The sequence below is a fragment of the Denticeps clupeoides genome, chromosome 17, assembly GCF_900700375.1.
Source record: "Denticeps clupeoides chromosome 17, fDenClu1.1, whole genome shotgun sequence".
NCBI classification, from domain to species: Eukaryota; Metazoa; Chordata; class Actinopteri; order Clupeiformes; family Denticipitidae; genus Denticeps; species Denticeps clupeoides.
In genome coordinates, this window is record NC_041723.1 from 14,502,147 (window position 1) to 14,522,108 (window position 19,962).

At 45.0% G+C, this 19,962-nt stretch overlaps 3 protein-coding genes across 4 annotated transcripts in view; 2 read left to right on the plus strand and 1 right to left on the minus strand.

Moving 5' to 3' along the window:
• The window catches only part of igf1ra (insulin-like growth factor 1a receptor), a 79,472-nt gene extending 68,509 nt beyond the window's left edge, over nt 1–10,963 (plus strand). The window contains exons 20-21 of the mRNA XM_028958411.1: nt 1,174–1,308; nt 5,174–10,963. Coding sequence (XP_028814244.1) covers nt 1,174–1,308; nt 5,174–5,705 — 667 coding nt within the window. The 3' untranslated portion in view covers nt 5,706–10,963. The remainder of the gene's footprint in view (nt 1–1,173; nt 1,309–5,173) is intronic.
• pgpep1l (pyroglutamyl-peptidase I like) lies at nt 10,574–16,200 on the minus strand. 2 transcript variants are annotated; one of them, XM_028958416.1, is made up of 5 exons: nt 15,934–16,200; nt 12,156–12,208; nt 11,721–11,837; nt 11,418–11,644; nt 10,574–11,240 (listed from the first exon to the last, which is right to left on the minus strand). In XM_028958416.1, exons 1-5 carry the CDS (start codon nt 15,938–15,940, stop codon nt 11,054–11,056), a joined length of 591 nt encoding a protein of 196 aa, XP_028814249.1. In that variant the 5' UTR covers nt 15,941–16,200; the 3' UTR covers nt 10,574–11,053. The 2 variants fall into 2 exon arrangements, with proteins under 2 accessions (XP_028814249.1, XP_028814248.1); XM_028958415.1 differs by lacking the exon at nt 15,934–16,200 and adding an exon at nt 12,294–13,771.
• synm (synemin, intermediate filament protein) lies at nt 12,421–19,247 on the plus strand. Its single transcript, XM_028958412.1, has 4 exons — nt 12,421–13,264; nt 14,839–14,963; nt 16,638–16,708; nt 16,844–19,247. The coding sequence occupies exons 1-4, from the start codon at nt 12,488–12,490 to the stop codon at nt 19,003–19,005; spliced, it is 3,135 nt and encodes a 1,044-aa protein (XP_028814245.1). The 5' UTR covers nt 12,421–12,487; the 3' UTR covers nt 19,006–19,247.
• Nucleotides 19,248–19,962: the final 715 nt, after the last annotated feature.

Here is a 19,962-nt window from a genome sequence, read left to right on the forward strand (position 1 = left end):
TTCTTTTGCGAGAAAAGTCTCATAAAGTGGTTTTGTCTTTCAACACGCTGGTGTTGCAACCAATTAGATACAATCCAGTGTTGTAATGGGCCATTTTTAAAGGGTGTTGAGCGCTTCCTTAGATCCTGCGCCAGCATAGAAAATTTGTCCTCAGAGAGCTAATGAATAATGACTGGAAACTGCACCCCGTTTTTCTATGTGTGTGTGTGTGTGTGTGTGTGTGTGTGTAGAAGTTTTTAGGATCTTCGCTGTGGTTTCATAATGGCCTCTGGGTAATATATCATTTGCATTAATGAGTAGCACATGCCTAAACCAACAGTGAGCTCAAAGCCCAGGTTAATCTCCTCTAGGTTGCCTGAATGCTTCCTATTGTATTTGGAGTTAGTTTGGATTTAATTAAGTCATTTTTTCAGTTTTTGGGAAAGGCACTTGAGGATAACTTGGGAATTGGGAGTGTGTGTGTGTGTCTTAGGGAACTTCCCATTGTGTATGTTAGCTGCCAGGGCTGGCTAGCAGTTTCAGACTTAGAACTTCATCTCATCCTCTCTTGGATTGGGGTCTGTGGCCATGCAGTATCATAATTGTACAATAAATATGTCTGGATGATTAAGAAGACTGGATTTTGTGCATTTATGATCTTCTCGCGGCCTCCTATATTTCCAGTACAGGAGCAAGCTTCTTGTGCCAGAAAACACAATAGCTTGTCATCGCAGTGTTCTGTGGTGACGTTTGGTTTTTTTGGGAGCGGGGTGTGTGTGTGTGTGTGTGTGTGTGTGTGTGTGGGGGGGGGTGACTATGCATGCAACCCCAATTATCAATGCAGTGGCTAATTCCCCTTAGATCCTGCTCACCCCTTTGTTGTTGTTCTGATAAATAGTTCACAATCCAGCAACAAACGTACATTATTTTTGAAAACTCTTCCCTTTCACAGCCGTTCCACGGTCAGTGACAGAGTCAACAGAGACCATGTCACTTCAGTCCTGCTTCTGTCCATGATCCTGTTGAGTGTGTCTTTTCATGTGCCTGAGGGCAGCTGCCTCCTAGAGTGGAAAAGCACCAGACGTCTCTTCTACACCTAGCCCTGTCTAATTTAGTCAATCTGGTTTAGTTTACCAAATGTGCATGTTGGTGTACGTGTATGACCCCTCCTGAGCTTGTGCTTTCATCCCATAGGTCATTTGGAGTAGTGCTGTGGGAGATCGCCACTCTGGCCGAGCAGCCATACCAGGGCATGTCCAACGAGCAGGTGCTCCGCTTCGTGGTAGAAGGAGGACTGTTGGACAAGCCAGACAACTGTCCCGACATGCTGTGAGTACCCCCTGCTACCTGTCTCCAGCCAAACCTCGGTCCTCACCCCCAAGCGCCAGACCAGTTCACACTGAAAAAGATCTAATTCATCTTCATAGTTAATTTTTCAACAGTTCCAAACTGAGCTAGTTCATGCCCATTTGTTCTTTTAAAAAAGGAATGCCACTGTTCTTTTCGTCTATGCTTTGTTTGTTATATTGATTCAAATGCTCAAATTAATTGGTTTCATCAGATGCACCTGCCGTTATGGGTGTTGGGGACAATTCATTGTCTATGAAGACGCCATGCACTATCCAATAAAACCCATGTGAACCCAGTTCAGTGTTCACAAGAAAATGAAGGTTGTTCATTGAATATGTACAACACTGCCTGCCCAACAAGTTTCTCCTTTTGTTCTGCACATGTTCTATTTTAGAGAAGCATTGCTGGGCACAAATATTAATACTGTATCAGCAGACGTGAATACCAGCCTCAAGCCACGCAAAAGCCTGGCTGGTGACATTTACGTCACGGTGGTAAATGGAGACGGGTGACATCATGCCATCCGGGAGCTCCCTCCCGCGTGGTAAGCCAAAGCCCATAGAAGGGATGCCACAGCCGCAGTGTGAGGCATGCCTGTCATTCTCACCAATGGGTCAATGTCTGCTGGCACACGGCGCCTCAGCCTGGCTGGAAGGATAAAGTTGATGGAGAGCAGCAGGGGCAGCCGAGGACTTTTATCATATTCAGAACCATTTTTGTTTTCAAATGAATTGATTGCACTATAAAATATACAGTATATTTAGTAAGTGTAATTATATTATTAATAGGCAACAGTCATTCTCCATCATTAACTATACATAGGACTTCTTAATCCATGGGTGCTGGCGCTCATCCTATTTGTGCAGGTTAGGGACTCGTCCAAGACAGGCGCTTGCCCACTGCAGGACGCACACACACACACACACACACACACAAACAATTAACTCACACACTCACACCTATGGCCAATTTATATTCCCTGGTTCCACTAGTGTGCATGCCTTTGTGTAGTGGGAGAACCCAGTGGAAACCCCTGCCAACATGGCGAGACCATGCAAAATACAGACACACAAAGCCGGAGCTCATATTTGATCCCACAATCTCACTAGCCGCCATCTAAAATCCATGTAAAGTCAAAATAAACAGCAGAATTCAGACCAAAATGATTGATATTTGGACCTGATAATTGAAATAACTGGGTATGATTTGGATTTAAGGGTTGCTCATGGACAAGGACAACTTTGTCCGGCTGATGGTGCTGCTTTTAGTTGAACCTGATATGCTCCATCACCATCAGACGGTCCAACAGAGGCCTCTGTCCCCGTGCCGAGAAGCTCCTTGGACTGTGAGAACTTGAAAGGAGTATTATGCAACATTCTGGGAGCGTTCCCAGGCGCAGTACAGTACGTGTGTCTGTCTTCTTTCTCTCGTCCTTTGTTACATATTGGCCCTCAGCACAGTTCACGTACTGTCCTCCTGTCTGCTTGGGTAATGATTTTGTTGTACAGTACAATACAGTACACAAACCTCTCATGATCTCAGGCTGAAGGCATGTGATCGTACCCTTCCGCTCGCCAGGCCATGACTGACCTCACCTTGCGGAGGAGCTCCTGTGTTATGGAGATACAAACCTCTGGTTTCCATGGCAGCCGCTAAGGAGTGTCTGGATTACAGGACCGTGTGTGGAACGTGAGGGCTGGGGTCTGGGGTGGGGTTGAGGTCCTCTGCATTGCTGCTGAAGCTGGTGCTGGACTAACGTTGGCCTTTAACAAGGTCTGATGTGCGGTCAGCCTTCAGTACAGCTAGACTCCACCCACTTTTATGTTGACAGTTAAGAGCAAATCGGGTCTCTGACTGCATATATGATGGATGTAAAGGGACTGGTGGTGTCAACATTGAAAAGCTAATTTGGCTTCTAATATGCAAATCTGAATGGTCTGGTATGGATTTGTACAAATCAAGACCAGTGCCCTTTCTGACATCTGACAACCCACCACCAAATTATGAACAAAAGTGTGTGAATTACATATGTTACCTGTTTCACTTTTTGCCACTGCAGCTTTAAAAACTATTTTAAGCTCATTTAAAAGCTCATTTAAAAGATCATAAACCCAGAGCAAAAATATTTGATCAGGTGATCTTCACTAGGTGAGAAGCATCCTCACTTCCTTTTGATCTTTGTTTAATTCATTTAGCAGTGCTCACCCCGGTTTGTGAAGGCTTTAGATCTGTTTTAATGTGAGGCGCAGTGTGTTCGGAAGTTTCTTCTGATATGACAGTGGTCATAAAACGCGATTTATAAAGCATTCTGGAAGAATCACACAGATCACTCAAGACTTTTTAGCTACAAATGGGACTTCCATAGGAGGTCTGGGAGTGCCCAGGACTGAACGAGCTGAAAGTCAGCTTCAAAAACAGCCCTCCTGACTCCTCCCCTTCCAGAGTAGATTGACAGGAGGCGCGTGCTGTGGAATGTCTTACCCAGAAGGCCCCAGTGCTGATGGGCCGGGGTGCCCAGCTGTGCTGCCTGCTCAGGGGACTGGGCCACGCTCAGTCAGGCATATATTTCACTGGGTATTCTTAGCTTGTTTGTGTATAATTTTAAGATGCCCTCCTCCAAACTGTAAGGACTCCCCCACGTTTTATGATGTTGTTTTGACATCTGTAGCGTTGTGCAGTCGTTTTTTGCTGCGTTCACTCACGGACAGCGGACTAAATGGTCGCATGTTCCACCCCCCCTCTGGCCTGCCCACCTCCCCGCCCTGTTTCAAGTCACTCACGTGCACTCACGTGCCGTGGGTGCGATTGCAGAAAGTTCTGGAAGTTCCGCCTGCTGCAGCATGGACGGTGTGTTAACTCTCCAATGGTTTGTTCTGCTGCTGCGCTACTAAATGCTGCCGCCTGTTGACGATGGGGTGTCATTTTACTCTAAATGTTCCCTCCTAAACAGAATTTTTATTACAATAACTAGCTCTAAGTTACCTGAACACTATTTGTTTTGGTTTCCTGCCTAAGAAGCTCAACAGAGAGGAATCATTTCAGATAAATTGTGTTCATTTGTGTAAGCCTTTTTTAATTATTGTAAGTTTGAAAGATTGGAAAATTACATTGCAGCAAAAGTCTTTCAACTATGAATAATATGATTTAACCCATCTACAAGTGTATACATTTTTTAAGAGAAGCTTTTTTTGGTTGGGGTTATTGTAACAAATTATTTGTTCTATTAATACTATTTTTTTAAGCTTTATCAATAATGAGACTTCTGACTGTCATTTACTGTGTTTTCACACAAATTAAGAGCCTGTCTCACAAAATTTGCCAACTGTTGGTGTGAAATGTGCAGGTTCTGAGGTACAGAACATCAGGTAACTAGGAGGCATAGTAAGCTGTGCTGCAACAAGTGGACAGGACATATTCACTAGGACAGCCAATGGCACGTTCATAAAGAATAAGGCACGTGTCTCAGGTAGGAGAAATGTAGACCTCAGGGTAAAGGCAGCAAGGTGAAATATCTGTATCACTGAGATGAGGACAGACAAAGAAGAAGAAAGTGAATTGAATGCCTAGAAAGATGGTTCTATAGGACAGTACCAGGAATGAGAAACGAGACTTGTAGGACAACAATAAAAGAAAGGTAGGAGAAACTGATACAGGAAGTGGTGGAAGCCATCATTGAAGGTAGATGTTAAAACACCACAAAGAACATAAGAAGAACTGAAAATGTGAGCATGCTTTCCAGACCGGTGAGAAATGAAACGATGTGGGGCACCGAGCCTCTTGGATGAGGGTTTTAGGGGATGGGCGGATGGATAGTTATGAGGTGTTTGTGTGTTTTAACCTGCAGGTTTGAGCTGATGAGGATGTGCTGGCAGTACAACCCTAAGATGCGCCCCTCCTTCTTGGAGATCATCAACAGCATTAAAGACGAGTTGGAGGCACCTTTCAGTGAGCTGAGCTTTTTCTACAGTGAGGACAACAAACCCCCCGACACAGAGGAACTGGATATTGAGATTGAGAACATGGAGAACGTGCCACTGGACCCCGCCTCCACCCGGCAGCCCCCCACAACCGCAGCCGCCTCCTCCCAAGCTGTTGTGGGGTCTCAGCCTCCCACCACGCAGCAGTTGCCTAGTGCCCAGTGCCTGGGCACACCACAGTCCCCCTCGTCCCCCTTGGCCTCTGCGCCATCGTCGTCGCCCCCCTCCTCCACCCTCTCCCCAGCCCTGGGCCTGGACAAGCACTCAGGACAGGTATCGGCCAATGGGCCGGTGGTGGTGCTGGGCCCTACTTTTGACGAGACACAGCCGTACGCGCACATGAATGGAGGCCGCAAAAACGAACGAGCCCTGCCACTGCCCCAGTCCTCGGCCTGCTGATCCTTAAAAAACTTCAAAACACCTGCCCCCAAACGTGTTTGTGCTGTCTCTTCACACAGGGTAACCTTCACACCCCTCATCTTTTTGTTAAGGTGGTCCACGTTTTGTTTTGGTGAGGAGGAGGAGGAGGAGCGTATCGCTCTCGGTGGACAAAGTTGGAAAGCAAAACACTGAAATCTGCTTGTGCTGTTACAGCGTAATGGATCCTCGTGGCGAACAAACAACAACAACAAATTTGATATCAGATTTATTATTACTTAGTTTTTTTCTCTCTCAAAGATCTAACAACATGGCAACATATTGCATCAAACGACATGGCAACATATTTCCTTTCTGATGTTAAAAGTGGGAGATTCACAGAAAGGAACAGACTTTAAAGCATATCTGCCATCAAGTCCAACCCAAAAGCACTTTAAAAAAAAAAAAAGAAATAAGAAATCTGATGTGTATGTGTGTGTGTGTGTATGTGTGTATTTTTAGTACACACATTACTCTCTTCCATATGTTACATCTCTTCCTCTGAACTTTCTTCCACGGTGAGGGGTACTCGGGGCGGCTGAAGAGGAAACATCGCAAGGTCGGGCAGCCACCCGTCCGCTTCAGTCCGTTTTCAAGGGGGATGGGGGGGCTGTGTGCGTGCGAGAGGAGGGGCTTATCCTCAAACTGCCAAAATTTCTGCCAAATCAAACTTATTTCTTAAATTGTCAGTCTTTTTTTCTCCTTCCCTCTTTGTCTCGATTGGACATAAAAAAAGAGTGTAAATTAAGGAACTAAATGAAAGTAAACACTGGTGTTAAAGGTTTCTTTTTTGAGGGGGGGGGGGTCTTCACAAGTACAATCAGTTTGCAAATGGTTTTGTATGTTCTGTTGGGTGTGTCCTCACTTGTCAAATGGATCTTTGGCATCTCATCTCTCCTGCAAGCTAAACTGCAGTTACAACCTGAGACGGTGCCCACTCGAATTGAGGGGCGGGGGGGAGAGCGAATAATTACTACATGGCCAGCGGGGATTCGGAATGGACTGGCTCGGTTGTAATGGCGCATCCAGAGGGGCGAATCGGGTTTGGACTGCAAACCTTAGAGGCGACTGTTGGCTAAGGGCAAGTGAGGCATTGTACACAGCAGGTATTTTTTTTAGACTAGCCATTAGTCTCTCTATACAATTCAGACATTTATATAAGGGTCTTACAGTTGTATGTTAGACCATCAAATCATTTACACAAGAGTACACACACACCATTTGTTTGTGTCACTTTTATAACTTTTTTACGGTTCAAATGTTCACCTCTATGTCTGTACAGAAAAAAGCTGCTATTTTATTCTTTTTTTCCTTTTGTGGATGTTGTGTGTGTGTGTGTGTGTGTATGTATGTATGTGTGTGTATATATACAGAAATACACATACACACACACACATACACACACAAGCATACACACACACGCATTCATACATACATATATATATATATAAGAAATCCTTCAGGTTTAATATTTTATGATCTCCACTACAGTCCACTTTCTTATGCTTTATACTGTTTTAGCAAAAAAAAGAAAAAAGTGTATAGAGTTCATTCAGTCTTTTCCCCCAAGAGAGTTTGTATGTTTTGCCACATATTGTCCATTGCCTTCTATTTTTTAAAACAAAAAAATCTTTCTCTTGTTTTATTATTATTATTATTATTATTATTATTATTATGTTCTTACAGACACCTTAGCTCTGTGTGTGAGCATGTACCTTTGGCACCTTGTTCCAGTGGTCTGGCACTGTGCTTGGTAATGCCTCCTAGATGCAACTCTATCTCAGGTCAAAGTTCAAAATTCTGCTTTCTCCACACATTCTCATCTTGTCCTCTGCTGGTTGTTTTTTATTTTATTTTATTTTTTATAGTCCAACGGTGCCCTCTGTCCCCACTCCTTTCTAGTGAAATGTACAGTGTAACTGCCCAAGTGTTCCCTCCTCATGGAGGGTGTGTTTGTGTGTCTTTTTTTTGTATATATTTTATTTATTCTGGTCATTTTAACCCATCCAGGCTATCGCTCAGCAACTGACAGGGCTAATTGGGTTGTCTGTTGTTTTGCCGTATCCCAACCACTCGACTTTGTTCTTTTTAAGAGGACTCCCTTGTAGGCACTGCTTCATCCCACTCGCTCGTCCTCGATGAGAGACACACTACCATCACTTTAGCCATTAATTCTGCCACCTCGAAACCAAAAAATTAATGAACAAAATAATTAAACAACAGATGGGTTAAAGTCCAGGGAAGTGGTCACATTTCAGTGTCACATGAATGGAACAGCTCCGCTCTGGGGTCTGCTTTGTTTTTGAAGGATTTCTCTTCATGTTTTGAAAAGTATTGCCTGATGATTATTTCCCCTTCTTAGAAGGCTCTCTTCTGTAGGGTTATTTATTTTTCTTTTATGATATAAGTTTAAATCACTGTATAAATGCCCCATTATTCAGTATAAAGTTGGAGTTTTTTATATATGTCATTTTTTTGGTATCATGACTGGGGGACTTTTCTTTTTTTCTTCACTTCAAGCATTTATCTACCTCACTGTTTTTTTTTTTATATATGTATGTGTATGAAATGTTAAATACATCTCATTTCATTGTTTTTTTTCTCTCTTGCTCTCTCTTCTCATCGGTCTGTAGAGGACAATTCTCTGTCTCCAGGTAAACCTCAATATCACCACCAACCACGCTCAGTGGACTGGAGTGGAGAGGGATTTCTAATGTCCCCGCAACACATCTCATTATCTGTTGGATGTGTGAAGAGGCCACTGGGGTCGTAGATTTCAGTTCATGTTAGGAGGCAGGTGGAAATGCAGTGATTTCATTAGACAGTAAGATTTAGCATTTTGGACAGTGGTTTCTTTGAGAGCCGTGAATGAAGCGTCGATTGGAAAGTCTTTATCGTATGTGGGGTCATGTGGGGAAGAATGAAGGATTCGTGTTGGAAAGAGTAGTCAAGTGTCGTCAGTACAATCCCGAAATATCCTCTCCACTCCTTTGCACATCATATTTTTCCTTGACCTGAAATTCTCAGATCACACAGCTGGAGGGTTTTTCCTGGTCTAATTGTATCTTAAAAAGAAGCATTTTGTTCTTGATTTGAAATCAATGTAAATTTTATTTTTAATTTTCTCTCTCAATGAATGAAAATACACACAAAAAAAGACCTGCAATGGTCCCACGCATTTCAAAATTAGTTCCAATGTGACACATAAAGAAGGTCCAGCAGAGATATGGAGGGTTGGGTGTAGCCTGAATCGAAGACAACTAAACCACTACTGAAACTTTTTTTTTTTTGAGAAACATCCATTCTGGCTTTTATTTCCTTCCCAGTCCCCCTGCACTTTTATATTTATGGTCATTTCAGAGCCTATCTCTTCTAAATTTACCCCAGTGTGCTTATTCAGATATCATGTTTCAGTATCGGCTTTTGGTCCCCTGAACTGTGAGAAAACATAAAAAAAAAAGAAATTCAATGAATTTAAAGTGCCAGTGCTTTTCAGAAAAAAAAAATCCATGCAGTGCAATAAAAGCAGAGCGCGACTTCAGGGTTCCGGTGAATCTCCTGCTAGTTACATGTAGACATTTCCAGAAGTTGAGTTTTGGGGTCTCTCCGTGTAAACACTCCATGGACCCCCTCTGCCTGCATACCTCAGCTCCCCATCAATTCCTCATTTCAACACCAAATTCTGCGGCCATGTTCCACTGGTCGGGCTGGTTTTGGGTGCAGGATTGGGGCCTTGGAGGTGGAAGGAAAAAAAATTGGGAAGAGATGCTGTGAATTCTCTGGACTGGAAGCACCAGGGCAGAGTGATGCGAGTCTCGGACGGGTGCTTTGTTTTGTTGAATTTGTAATGGGCCGGGTCACCGGTGAGACTCACCTCCTCCCTTAGCATATCTCAAACCTGCCAGTGTAACCAAAAAAAAAAAAAAAAAACATTTCAAATGCACAGCGGAGAACGTCTGCGGCACCCTTACCCACATCCTTTAAAAAGTGTCTGGGCTTAATCCCCTGCCTGACCGAGTCGTTTAGAAGCGCTTACTACTCTTAGGTTTCTGTCACCAACATTTTTTGGAACAAAGCAACAGAACTTCTGGTGGAGAGGTGTTGGCAGTCCACAGCTTATCGTACCCTACTTCTTAATTATGGCACTTATTTCTGCTCACTTTGGAAAAAATAACAGGGCAGCAACAGAGGCCAGGCTGCGAGATGGCCATTGCACATTGCTGGGAAAGAAATGCATTATGTGTGGTACCAGATTAAAAAAAAAATGAAAAGGAACAAAAAAAAAAGATTCAGATAAACATTCTTCTAAAGGCCTCGTGCTTGTGTTGTTGCATATGTATATGGGTGGGAGTGTATCACATTTAGATGTAGTGATTAAGGTTTTGATGTCTTTATAATTATGAAAATTAAATATCAGTATTTATTTCTTTTTTTTTCTCTCTCTTTCAGTTACAAAATTGGACAAAAGGGTTTGGCCTGTCGCAAAGTGAATGTCAGTTTTTGTTGCTGCCAAGGTTCCTTAGATACTAGCAGGTTCCGATCCTGCTACAGAAATACACGTATATACACAGTACACACACGGACACAAATAGGACTGTGATGTCCAGTAGATTACGGGTAGTCATGGCGGAGAGATAACCTGACTAGAATTTTAAAATAAGACGCGTTTACAGTAGAAATAGCGCTTTGTTGCATTGCCAGTTCTTTGCAAACCTGAAGGTAGACTGACTGAAACTGTTTCCTTTTTTTTTTTTCCTTGAGCACCATTATTTTTTATTATTATTATTATTATTATTATTATTATCTCTTCAGAATGCAGACCTCAGGTTTAGAGAAGATGCATCGATGCATTTTAAATTTGCAATAATGAGCTTGAGGTTTATTGTAGACATTCTCCAGGCACTGTTGTTCAGCTTGGCATTCCGACACACTTCAAAAGGGGCTTTGATCTACTGTACTGAGAATATTTTTTAATGAATAATGCTTTATTGACCTTTTTTTCCTTTCACAAAACCTGTATCTCTGTGTCATTGAATTGATTGGTAATCTGATTTGGTGAAATGGCTTAGCTGGTACACTTGTCTTCTCGTAAGTTCTGTATCTGAGGCCTCCTGTTTTCCTCTCACCTCTAGTTGAGATGGTAATCTTTTTACATGCCGTTGGCTTAATGTGTATCTGACAAAAAATTTCATGTATTTTCTTTTTTTCTTAAATTTTGAATTAAAAGTGAATGAGAAAAAGGTTGTGGTGACAATATTACCGCAGTAACGTACAAATACATACATTACAATACATCTAATACAGAGGCAGATGTTTCAGTGTAATGTTCGTCATTCGGAAGTACAGGCTGTGTCGGGCAGCGTCTCCAGCTGGCTCAGCATGGCCTGTATGATGGTTCGGAGCAGGGGCACCAGCCTGTCTGGTGACGCCAGGCCGCCCGAGGCTGGAACGTGGATGAGCGCCGCCCTGCCATTGCCGCGGTGCAGCGAGTGGTAATACACAAAATCACACAGGTACCTGTGGAGTTACAATACAGAGAGTTTTAACCTTCATGAGGTCGTTTCGACTCGGAGCTCTTAATTTAGGATTTTCACAAGTCTATCAAGAGTGAGGAATGAGGTCATGTGACCTACACTCAACACAAACACGGTCCTTACATTATTGCCCATGCTGGATTAAATGCTCCCTTTGTACCTCCCAGCATCCCTTGAGTAGATGACGTCCAGCCCCATTCCCTTCAGCTGCTTGGTGAGGGTCCTCATATCAATGATGGAGTCCAGTTTGGATGAAGCCCCTTCTACACAGCAGTGATTCGCGGGACACTGACCACATGCATCTCGGTCTCTGTAGCCGTGGTTCTTCCCTGTCTGCTCCAGAGTGACCGATCTACATCCTGCAGCTATTCCGAGATGCACGGCAAACTGAGAACCACACAGAGCTTGAAATTAGGGTTTTGGGGTACAGCCCTTCAAGGTTAACATCATAGTTGACGTGAACCTTTGGGTGAACTTTCTCCCACAAATCAGCCAGGACTTGCTGCGCTCTGGAGTAGCTGACAGGAATTTCTTTAATGTAGACGTCTACATCCTCCCCCAGACCTTCTACCTTTAAACCCTGGGTAGGAGGTAGGACCTTCAGGTTACAACCATCAACCTGTTTCTAACAGCTAGAATAAAGTGCAACCAAGAAGTTATACTAATAAAATAAACAAGTAATGACACAAACAAATGAAACAATGTTACACGTGGAAAATGTAGTACTATTGTCTATATTATATAGCTACTTTTATCATATTTAAATTCTTTAACCTTTCCACTAAAAAGTATGAAATCGAAGTTAATGCCATTCGTCATGGTTTCACTTATGTGTTTAAGTAGCTACTGAACACAGTTTTATTGCAAGTTTAATTTGATCGTCGCCAAGAAAACGCACCTGAGCCGCCTTCCAGCTGGGGTTCACCAGATATCTCCTGAAGGGCCCGAAACCTGCACCAAACACGGAGAAACAGATGATCAGCATGCCGAGATGATGAGACTTTTCACCGAATGTCACGACTGCCGCGACTGTCACCGGTTACGAGCACGGCGCGCTGCGCTGCCCTCCTCTGTCCACACGGGGGCGCCACCCCGTCGCCGAGCCGGGGACGGGACATCCGAGCGGATAACCGGCTCCCTCCCGCCTCCCTCTTGCACTTGTCCGCCGAGCCGCAGCCCGGACGCGCCCGGCCAGTCCTGATGTCGCTTGAAAAGTGACAATACGAGAAGATGTCGCGCTACGCAGGGGCGTTCGAGGACGAGAAGGTCGAGCTGCAGGAGCTGAACTGCCGGCTGGGTCAGTACCTGAGCCGCGCCAGGCAGCTGGAGCGGGACAACGCGCTCCTCGTCGCCGAGATCGGCCGCGTCCGGGAGGCCGGGTCGCGGCCGCCGGAGTCCGGCCGCACGGCCGAGCTGCGGGAGCTCCGGGCCGCGGCGCGTCAGCTGGCGTTCGAGAAGAACCGGGCCGAGATGGAGCGCGACCGGCTGCGCCTGGAGCTGCGCGCCGTGCAGGAGCTGCGCCGCGAGGAGTCCCGCGTCGGCCGCGCCGTCGGCGGGGAGCTCCAGGGCCGCGAGAGGGAACTGCGCCGAGCCCACGCCGCCAACCTGGCGCTGGAGGAGCGCCTGGTCCGGCTGGAGAGCGAGTGCCGCGCCCTGGAGGAGGCGCACCGGGCGGACTGCGCGCGTCTGAGGACGGCGGTCCCCGTCACCCGCACTCGGCCCGGGCCCCCGGCAGCCGCGGAGGACGTGGAGCAGTACGCGCTGGCCCTGGCCGAGAGCTGGAGGGACACCGTGGAGATGTACCGGGTCCGGATGGAGGAGATGGAGGAGTCCGTCCGGGCGGACCAGGCCAGGCTGGAGGCCATGGAGCGGGAGAAGGTGCAGTATGCTGGAGAGCTGAGCAGGCTGCGAGCAGAGATGGAGAAACAGGGACAAATCCAGGTCCATCTGGAGGACCAGCTCGTGAACATGCAAGAAAAGTTCAGAGTGGATGTGGACACCTTCCAGGTGAGACCGAATTATTATTATTCTGTTTTTGGTAGAAGAAGTCAGTCTAGTATTATTTATAGTATTACTAAAGTATAATTAGCCTGGCTGTGGTTGTGGGTTTGAATCCCAGCTCAGACATTGTGTGGTACAGGTTTCCTCCGAGTCCTCCTGTCGTTCAGAGGCAGAAGGATCACACTTGGTGACTCTAAATTATCTGTAGGTGTGAGTGCGTGAGTGAATGGTGTGTGTGTGTGTGTGTATGTGTGTAATGTAGTGGGCTGCTGCTTCACCCTGTGTCCAGTGTCCCGAGATGGGCTCTGGCAGCCGTGGTCCTGAGCAGGACTTAGTGAGTGAGTGATTATTATTATGTTGTTTTATTAATGTAAGCAGTTGTTTGTAATGAAGATATCCTTTCTAATGCATAGACTACATGGATGTGAACAGGTGCCACGCCCACTGTTACAGAACAGCATGGGCACTATTTTCCACGCAATGGTGGAAAGGAGTGGCTGTAACTTTCTCAAGGGATAAAACACACACACACACACACACACACACACACACACACACTTTCAGCAGTCATCCTGGAAAAGGCTCTGGCATTTCTATTCGACCACAAATATAACTGTACGCGAAGAACCTGCCCTTTCTCAAGACCCCCAGGGGGGACATTGCAAGTGACATGTCTGCCAAAAACAACTAACAATTTGTAAAATGTTGCATTTATTTAAAATATCCTTAAATACACCAGATAAAGCCTAAAAAAACCACAGTGCACGACTCTCCTTAAGATGAAGGCTGGACGTGCACTCAGTAGTTTACTGGCAATGCAATTAAGAAGTAGCAGGAAGGGATTTACACGCTAGACAGCGAGCAGCCTAATTAGCGCTAGATCTGGGACATTTGGAGGATCGCGCTTGATTCTGCCAGTTGGCTTGTGGCCAGTTATTTCCCTGAAACCAGGAGTGACGTGGGCGGGGCAGGGCGGGGCCTTGGAGCCGCTCTTTTAGACAGGTGCAGTACAGAAGGAGCGCCGTAGCTCCCAGCTATTATAAGGCTTCTCAGACATTATTTGGCTCTTGTAAATGTCCCCACATGAACATCCATATCATAACAAATCTGAATATAATCATGTATACATAATTACACATTTCTTGCATAATTTACTGTGAATTTGAGCCTGGTGCTGCCAAATTATATTGCTGGCACATGCAGGAACGTGGTTTACATTTACATTTACAGCATTTACCAGACACCCTTATCCAGGGCGACTTACAACCAGTAGTTACAGGGACAGTCCCCCCCCTGGAGACACTCAGGGTTAAGTGTCTTGCTCAGGGACAGGATGATAGTAAGTGGGGGTTCGAACCTGGGTCACTAGGCTACTACCACCCTTTATACAGATCGATAAAGCTGTAGATAGCATGATAAATAATTGAAGGGCAAAATATACTATCACAGATTTAGGTGTATTTGGTCATAAATGCCAGATTGGTTCGTTATCATCTGGGAACGAGATGCAGTGAATCTGGATGGTCCAGCTTTTTTAGAGAAAATTGGGCGTGAATGCACCCCCCCGTTTCTCTTTTCAGATGATCATCGAAGAGCTGGAGCATGAGCGCATGGTACTGGCGAACACCATCAGTAAGAAGATGGAGGACCATCAGGACCTGCTGCAAGTCAAAATGGGTCTGGGTTTGGAAGTCGCTGCCTACAGGTAGGCTCCACTAAATCAGATTGTCCCGTGCTGTCACCTCACGCCACTGGCATTGTTAGATGCCGAAAAATTAAAACGGCGCATATTTCAGTGTGCCGCTCTGCCAATACTAATTTAAGAGAGTAGAGTAGTACAGTCAGTGCTGTGAGAGCCCCATTTGCACTGTCAGCCGTCCCCTTGATTCAGTACATCGCAATAAAGCTAATAACTAAATAAATAAAAAAGCACATAAATCCAGCGTTTGAAAATGGTCCCAGATCGAGACAGTGCCTCTTCTCTACAAAGCTCTCACCGAGATTAAATATTTATGACTGCATCACGTCTGCTTCAGAGAACTGTACTCACAAAAGATTCTGTTGGGCTTTGCGGTAGGGTTCTAAATGCTGAATCAGAATCAGATATTGAACGTGGCAGGGCATTTTGAAATTAGCCGGGTTATCTGAATTTGTAGTGCGAATCGTGTACAGCCTAAAACATGCATGTATGTTGCATGTATTATTTAGCTTAGTCTCCAACTTGCTTACACTAAAAACCTGGCGAGTTCTTTCCCAGGGACGCCGTGTTTTGCTCTGCTCACTGTTGCTCTTGGAGCTTATTTTTAGTGACTTTGTTCCTCGCCGTAGCAACAGAGCAATGTGTGCCCTCCCATTTGGCAGGCTGACGGTACATTCCCCCACTTCGGCCCTTTTCCCTAACGCTACACCGTGGTGCAGTTTTCGCTACAGAGGCATGTAAGAATAGCACTCACGTGGCCATGGGACCATAACAATAAAAGCCATTGATCTTGTGATGGGTCGGGAACGTGCAGCAGTCTCTCGGATATCGATCCAGTTACAACGTAATGGTCATCGTTCATGGGTTTCTATAAATATAGTGCATTTGCTACTCTGTGCATTAAGTTCCACTGGTAACACTACAACAGCGTCTACAGACACCAAAGATGCTATTTATATTCAATATTTGTACTCACCTTTCATGTAAGGGCTTTAATGCGTTGGAGAAGAAGATGGGTACCCCCCCTGCTCCCCTTTCTCTTAACGCTGTCACTGTTACCATAGTTTGGAGAGTCTTGATTCAGTTTTGTTTCGCGGTGTTCAGCCTTGTTTGGAGTTCTGTGGTGTCCCCTTGTCAGCTAGCACCTTTAAGTTATACACTGATTTTGCTGTTTAGAATAGACCGAACGTCCCTCTTGGGTACGTGGTAGGAAAGCAGGCTTGTCCTTCCAGGCCACACCAGAGCGTTCTCATCCGTAAAGAAAACAGACAGGAGGGTGGCTCGTCCTGCGGACGCTCTGGGGACTTCCACTGTGCCTTCATGCAGTCTCGTGGCTCTTGTTTTCCATTGTTTCTACAATCATACAGTCATACTGTAGTGTCACAAAGGTAGGTGACTGGACAGCAGAGGTCTCGCGACTTGCAGTGTGGTACATTACAGTGGTGTTTTGATCTCTTTTCGTCTGTACTTGACGTGGTCTGTGAATTTGGTTTGTAGCATGGTAGCCTTGCTGGGGGTTTGATCTTTGGCTATGAGATGGCAGGGCAAGATGGCCAGCATCCTACAGAAAGGTGACATGATACAGAGTGTATGACTGTGGGTTCTTCACCATAACTCAGCTATAAATCGTGAGGGTAGTTTAGCCCATTTCCATGTATTTACTTTTGTCCTGTTCTGTAGGGCGCTCTTGGAAGGGGAGGGGAGGCATGCCCATTTGAGGTCTGACCAGCATTCAAGAGAAAGAATAATAGGTACTGCACAGTCATGTATACAATCATTCTTTTTCAGATGGATGTCCATAGCACATCAGTTAGCACAGGAACATAAGTGCAAATACTCTAATGCATTGCACTGTTGATGGCTGATCTGTCTGCACTCTTCTCCAGATATCAAGATGCCTACACAACCATACAGTCCTCGAGTTCCTGCATTTAGTAAGACAGAACTGAGGCGGCCTTTCCCAAGCTTTGATTTCAGGCACAAGGAGGCCATATCAAGTGTGAGAACCAGTCAAACAGATTCCTCAAGTGCCTCAAGAATTGTCCCAATCAATGTCTACAGTAGTGCCCAGCAAAGCCCGGCAGCGAGACGGGACATGGTAGCTTTTGCTAAGGCATCAGAGGAAAGAAAGATAGCAGGGGTAAAAAAGGAATCCGAGGAAAGGAGTGTGAGAACTAAAGAGGTGTCACAGAAGCCCACTGATCGTCCACAGTCAGTCCCTCCAGCTTCAGGTGCATTGGACCACAAGTCTGTGAGAGTGGTGTCACCCCCCATGATGAACCTCAACAGCCAACAGAAGAATGAAGCCGTGACTGTTGAGAGAATCCAGACCAAAAGCAAACTTGGAGAGCAGCCGGAATACCAAAGCGATCAGAGAAAACACCAAGATTCAAGTGAGACAGTAGAAGGAGAACCTAGAGTTATCACAAGTGAGAAGAAGGTTCTAGATTCAGTGTCCGTGGAAGACATCATAGAGAAGGTTATGAAACCTGCTGGTCTGGATGCAAAAATCTGTTCATCTCCAGATTCAAAGGTAACCTACCACATTGAGAAAACTGAACAAGAGGATGGGTCAACAAAGACACAAATTATTCTCGAATCTAAGGTGAAAGAGGACCTGGACATTTCAGAGGACTTTGCATTGGAAGAACTCCTCAGCAAAGAGGTTAAGAAGGTATCCCTGGAGGACATCAAAGGAACCCCAACAGGGAGCATGATTCAGAACCTACTCAATCTGGGATTGAAGGAAGGGGAAAGCATTCAAAACAAATCTGTCAACGTGGAGATAATCGAGGAACCAGTGGAGTCATTATCTGATGAGGAAAGTGAAGACAGGACAAAGGCAGCCTTTTTTCAGCCTTCATCAATGTTTTTCCAAGTAGAAGAATTAGAGAATGTTCACGAGACAACCAACCAACCTCAGAGCAGCGATGATGTAATGAAGGCCTCTGTGACAGCAGCAGGTTATGTAAGGAATGGATCTGTTCAGATTCAGGAAAGCTCAACACACATGGGGACTCCATACTACTCCCATGATCCAGAATCTCAAGAATATTTTGTCTCTACACCAGAAGATAATGTGTCAGAGTCAGAGGAATTAGGTGGCTTTATGTCATATGGACATTATGGTGTGTTGGATGACTTATCTGATGAGAGGTACTACCAGGAGGGGGCAGTCCCCATGAAGACAAGTTTTGTTAGCAAGCAGGACAGTTACGCTGATGATCCAGATGAAGCATATGAGCAAGATGACCAGTCCTTTCTCAGAGATCACTTTCCAGAGAGCATTATTGAGGAGGAAGTCTGTGTGTCCCCTGTGGTTCAGGAGTCTGTGCTGAAGATCCTAAAAGAGGATACACTCGACCCAAAAGAGCAGCTGAAAGAAGCATTAGGTCATATCCAGAGCACAGTGTCAGGACCACTGAAAGAGGAGCTTTCACTTTTCACTAAGGGTGCAGTAGCAGACAACATGTCTGTTGACATCAAGAAAGTTCAGCAAGCCTCAGACAATGGTACAATGACAATTGTTGCCGAGCTAAATGTCCATCAGACTTTGGAAGACTCTGGACTGCTAGAACAGGGGGACAACATATCTGAAGAGCAGATCTTATCAGCCTTGCGTTCGTCCAGCTCAGGGCTTCACCAGGCTCTCGTTGGAGAGGCAAAGGGAGGATACACCATGAAAGTCTTGACCGAAGAAGTCTCAATGGAGGACATGCCTTGGACACTGGACAGTGTTGAGTCTGGGGAGCAGAGAAACAGGAGGGACATCATCCAGTCGGAGCAACACATTACGTTGGGACCCACTGAGAGATCCTTCACCTTACAGATGGACACCACCTCAGGGGCAGTAAGTGGCGAGGTCATGAATGTCCAGCAGCTCTTTGATGAAACAAACAGTGGTCAGCTTGCCAAGGGTATAGAGGAAGGCCTTGGCATGGTTCCGTCAGAGAAATTGCTGCATGGGCAGTTATCAGATCCCCAACTGAAGGTCTCTCATGAGAAAAGAATTGCCACTGTCTATCTTGACAGTACAAAAGATGATTAGTTTTTAAGGAAAATACTATTCAATATGTTGTAATGTCTCACAACCTTAGGGGAAAGATCCTGGGCTTCTGGGGTTGATGTCTTGCTATGCCCAACATTTTTCTTTGAACCTTCTGGTATAGTACAGGCCAGAAAAGTTTGGACACACCTTCTCATTCAATGTGTTTTCTTTATTTTCATGACCATTTACATTGGTAGATTCTCACTGAAGGCATCAAAATTATGAATGAACACATGTGGAGTTATGTACTTAACAAAAAGTGGAGACCTGGACTCCACAGTCACCGGACCTGAACCCAGTCGAGATGGTTTAAGGTGAGTTGGACCGCAGAGTGAAGGCAAAGGGGTCAACAAGTGCTAAACACCTCTGGGAACTCCTTCAAGACTGTTGGAAAAGCATTTCAGGTGATGACCTCTTGAAGCTCATCGAGAGAATGCCAAGAGTGTGCAAAGCAGTAATCAGAGCAAAGAAACTAGAATATAAAACATGTTTTCACTTATTTTACCTTTTTTTGTTAAGTACATAACTCCACGTGTTCATTCATAGTTTTAATGCCTTCAGTGAGAATCTACCAACGTAAATGGTCATGAAAATAATGAATGAGAAGGTGTGTCCAAAGTTTTGGCCTGTACTGTATGTTAAACACGAACTAACACCGCAATACTAAAAGTTCGCTTCTACGGACTTTGTGTTTCTGATGATCTTTTACAGTTTATGGTTTATTTTTGCTTCAATATACAGTATATTTTGTGGTAACGAATCACCGCGACAATTCGTTTGGCTTAAAAGTTTCACTTTGAAGTCTTAAAAAAGAACTGATTTGCAAACAACATCCAGTTACCCCACCATAAAGCCAGCAAAGCTTTAATGAAATAATTGAGGGATGTGTATGTAGGATAGCAGGTTATCTGGTTGTGGAGTTGTATGTGTGAAAAGGTAAGATGTGCAATGTTGCTT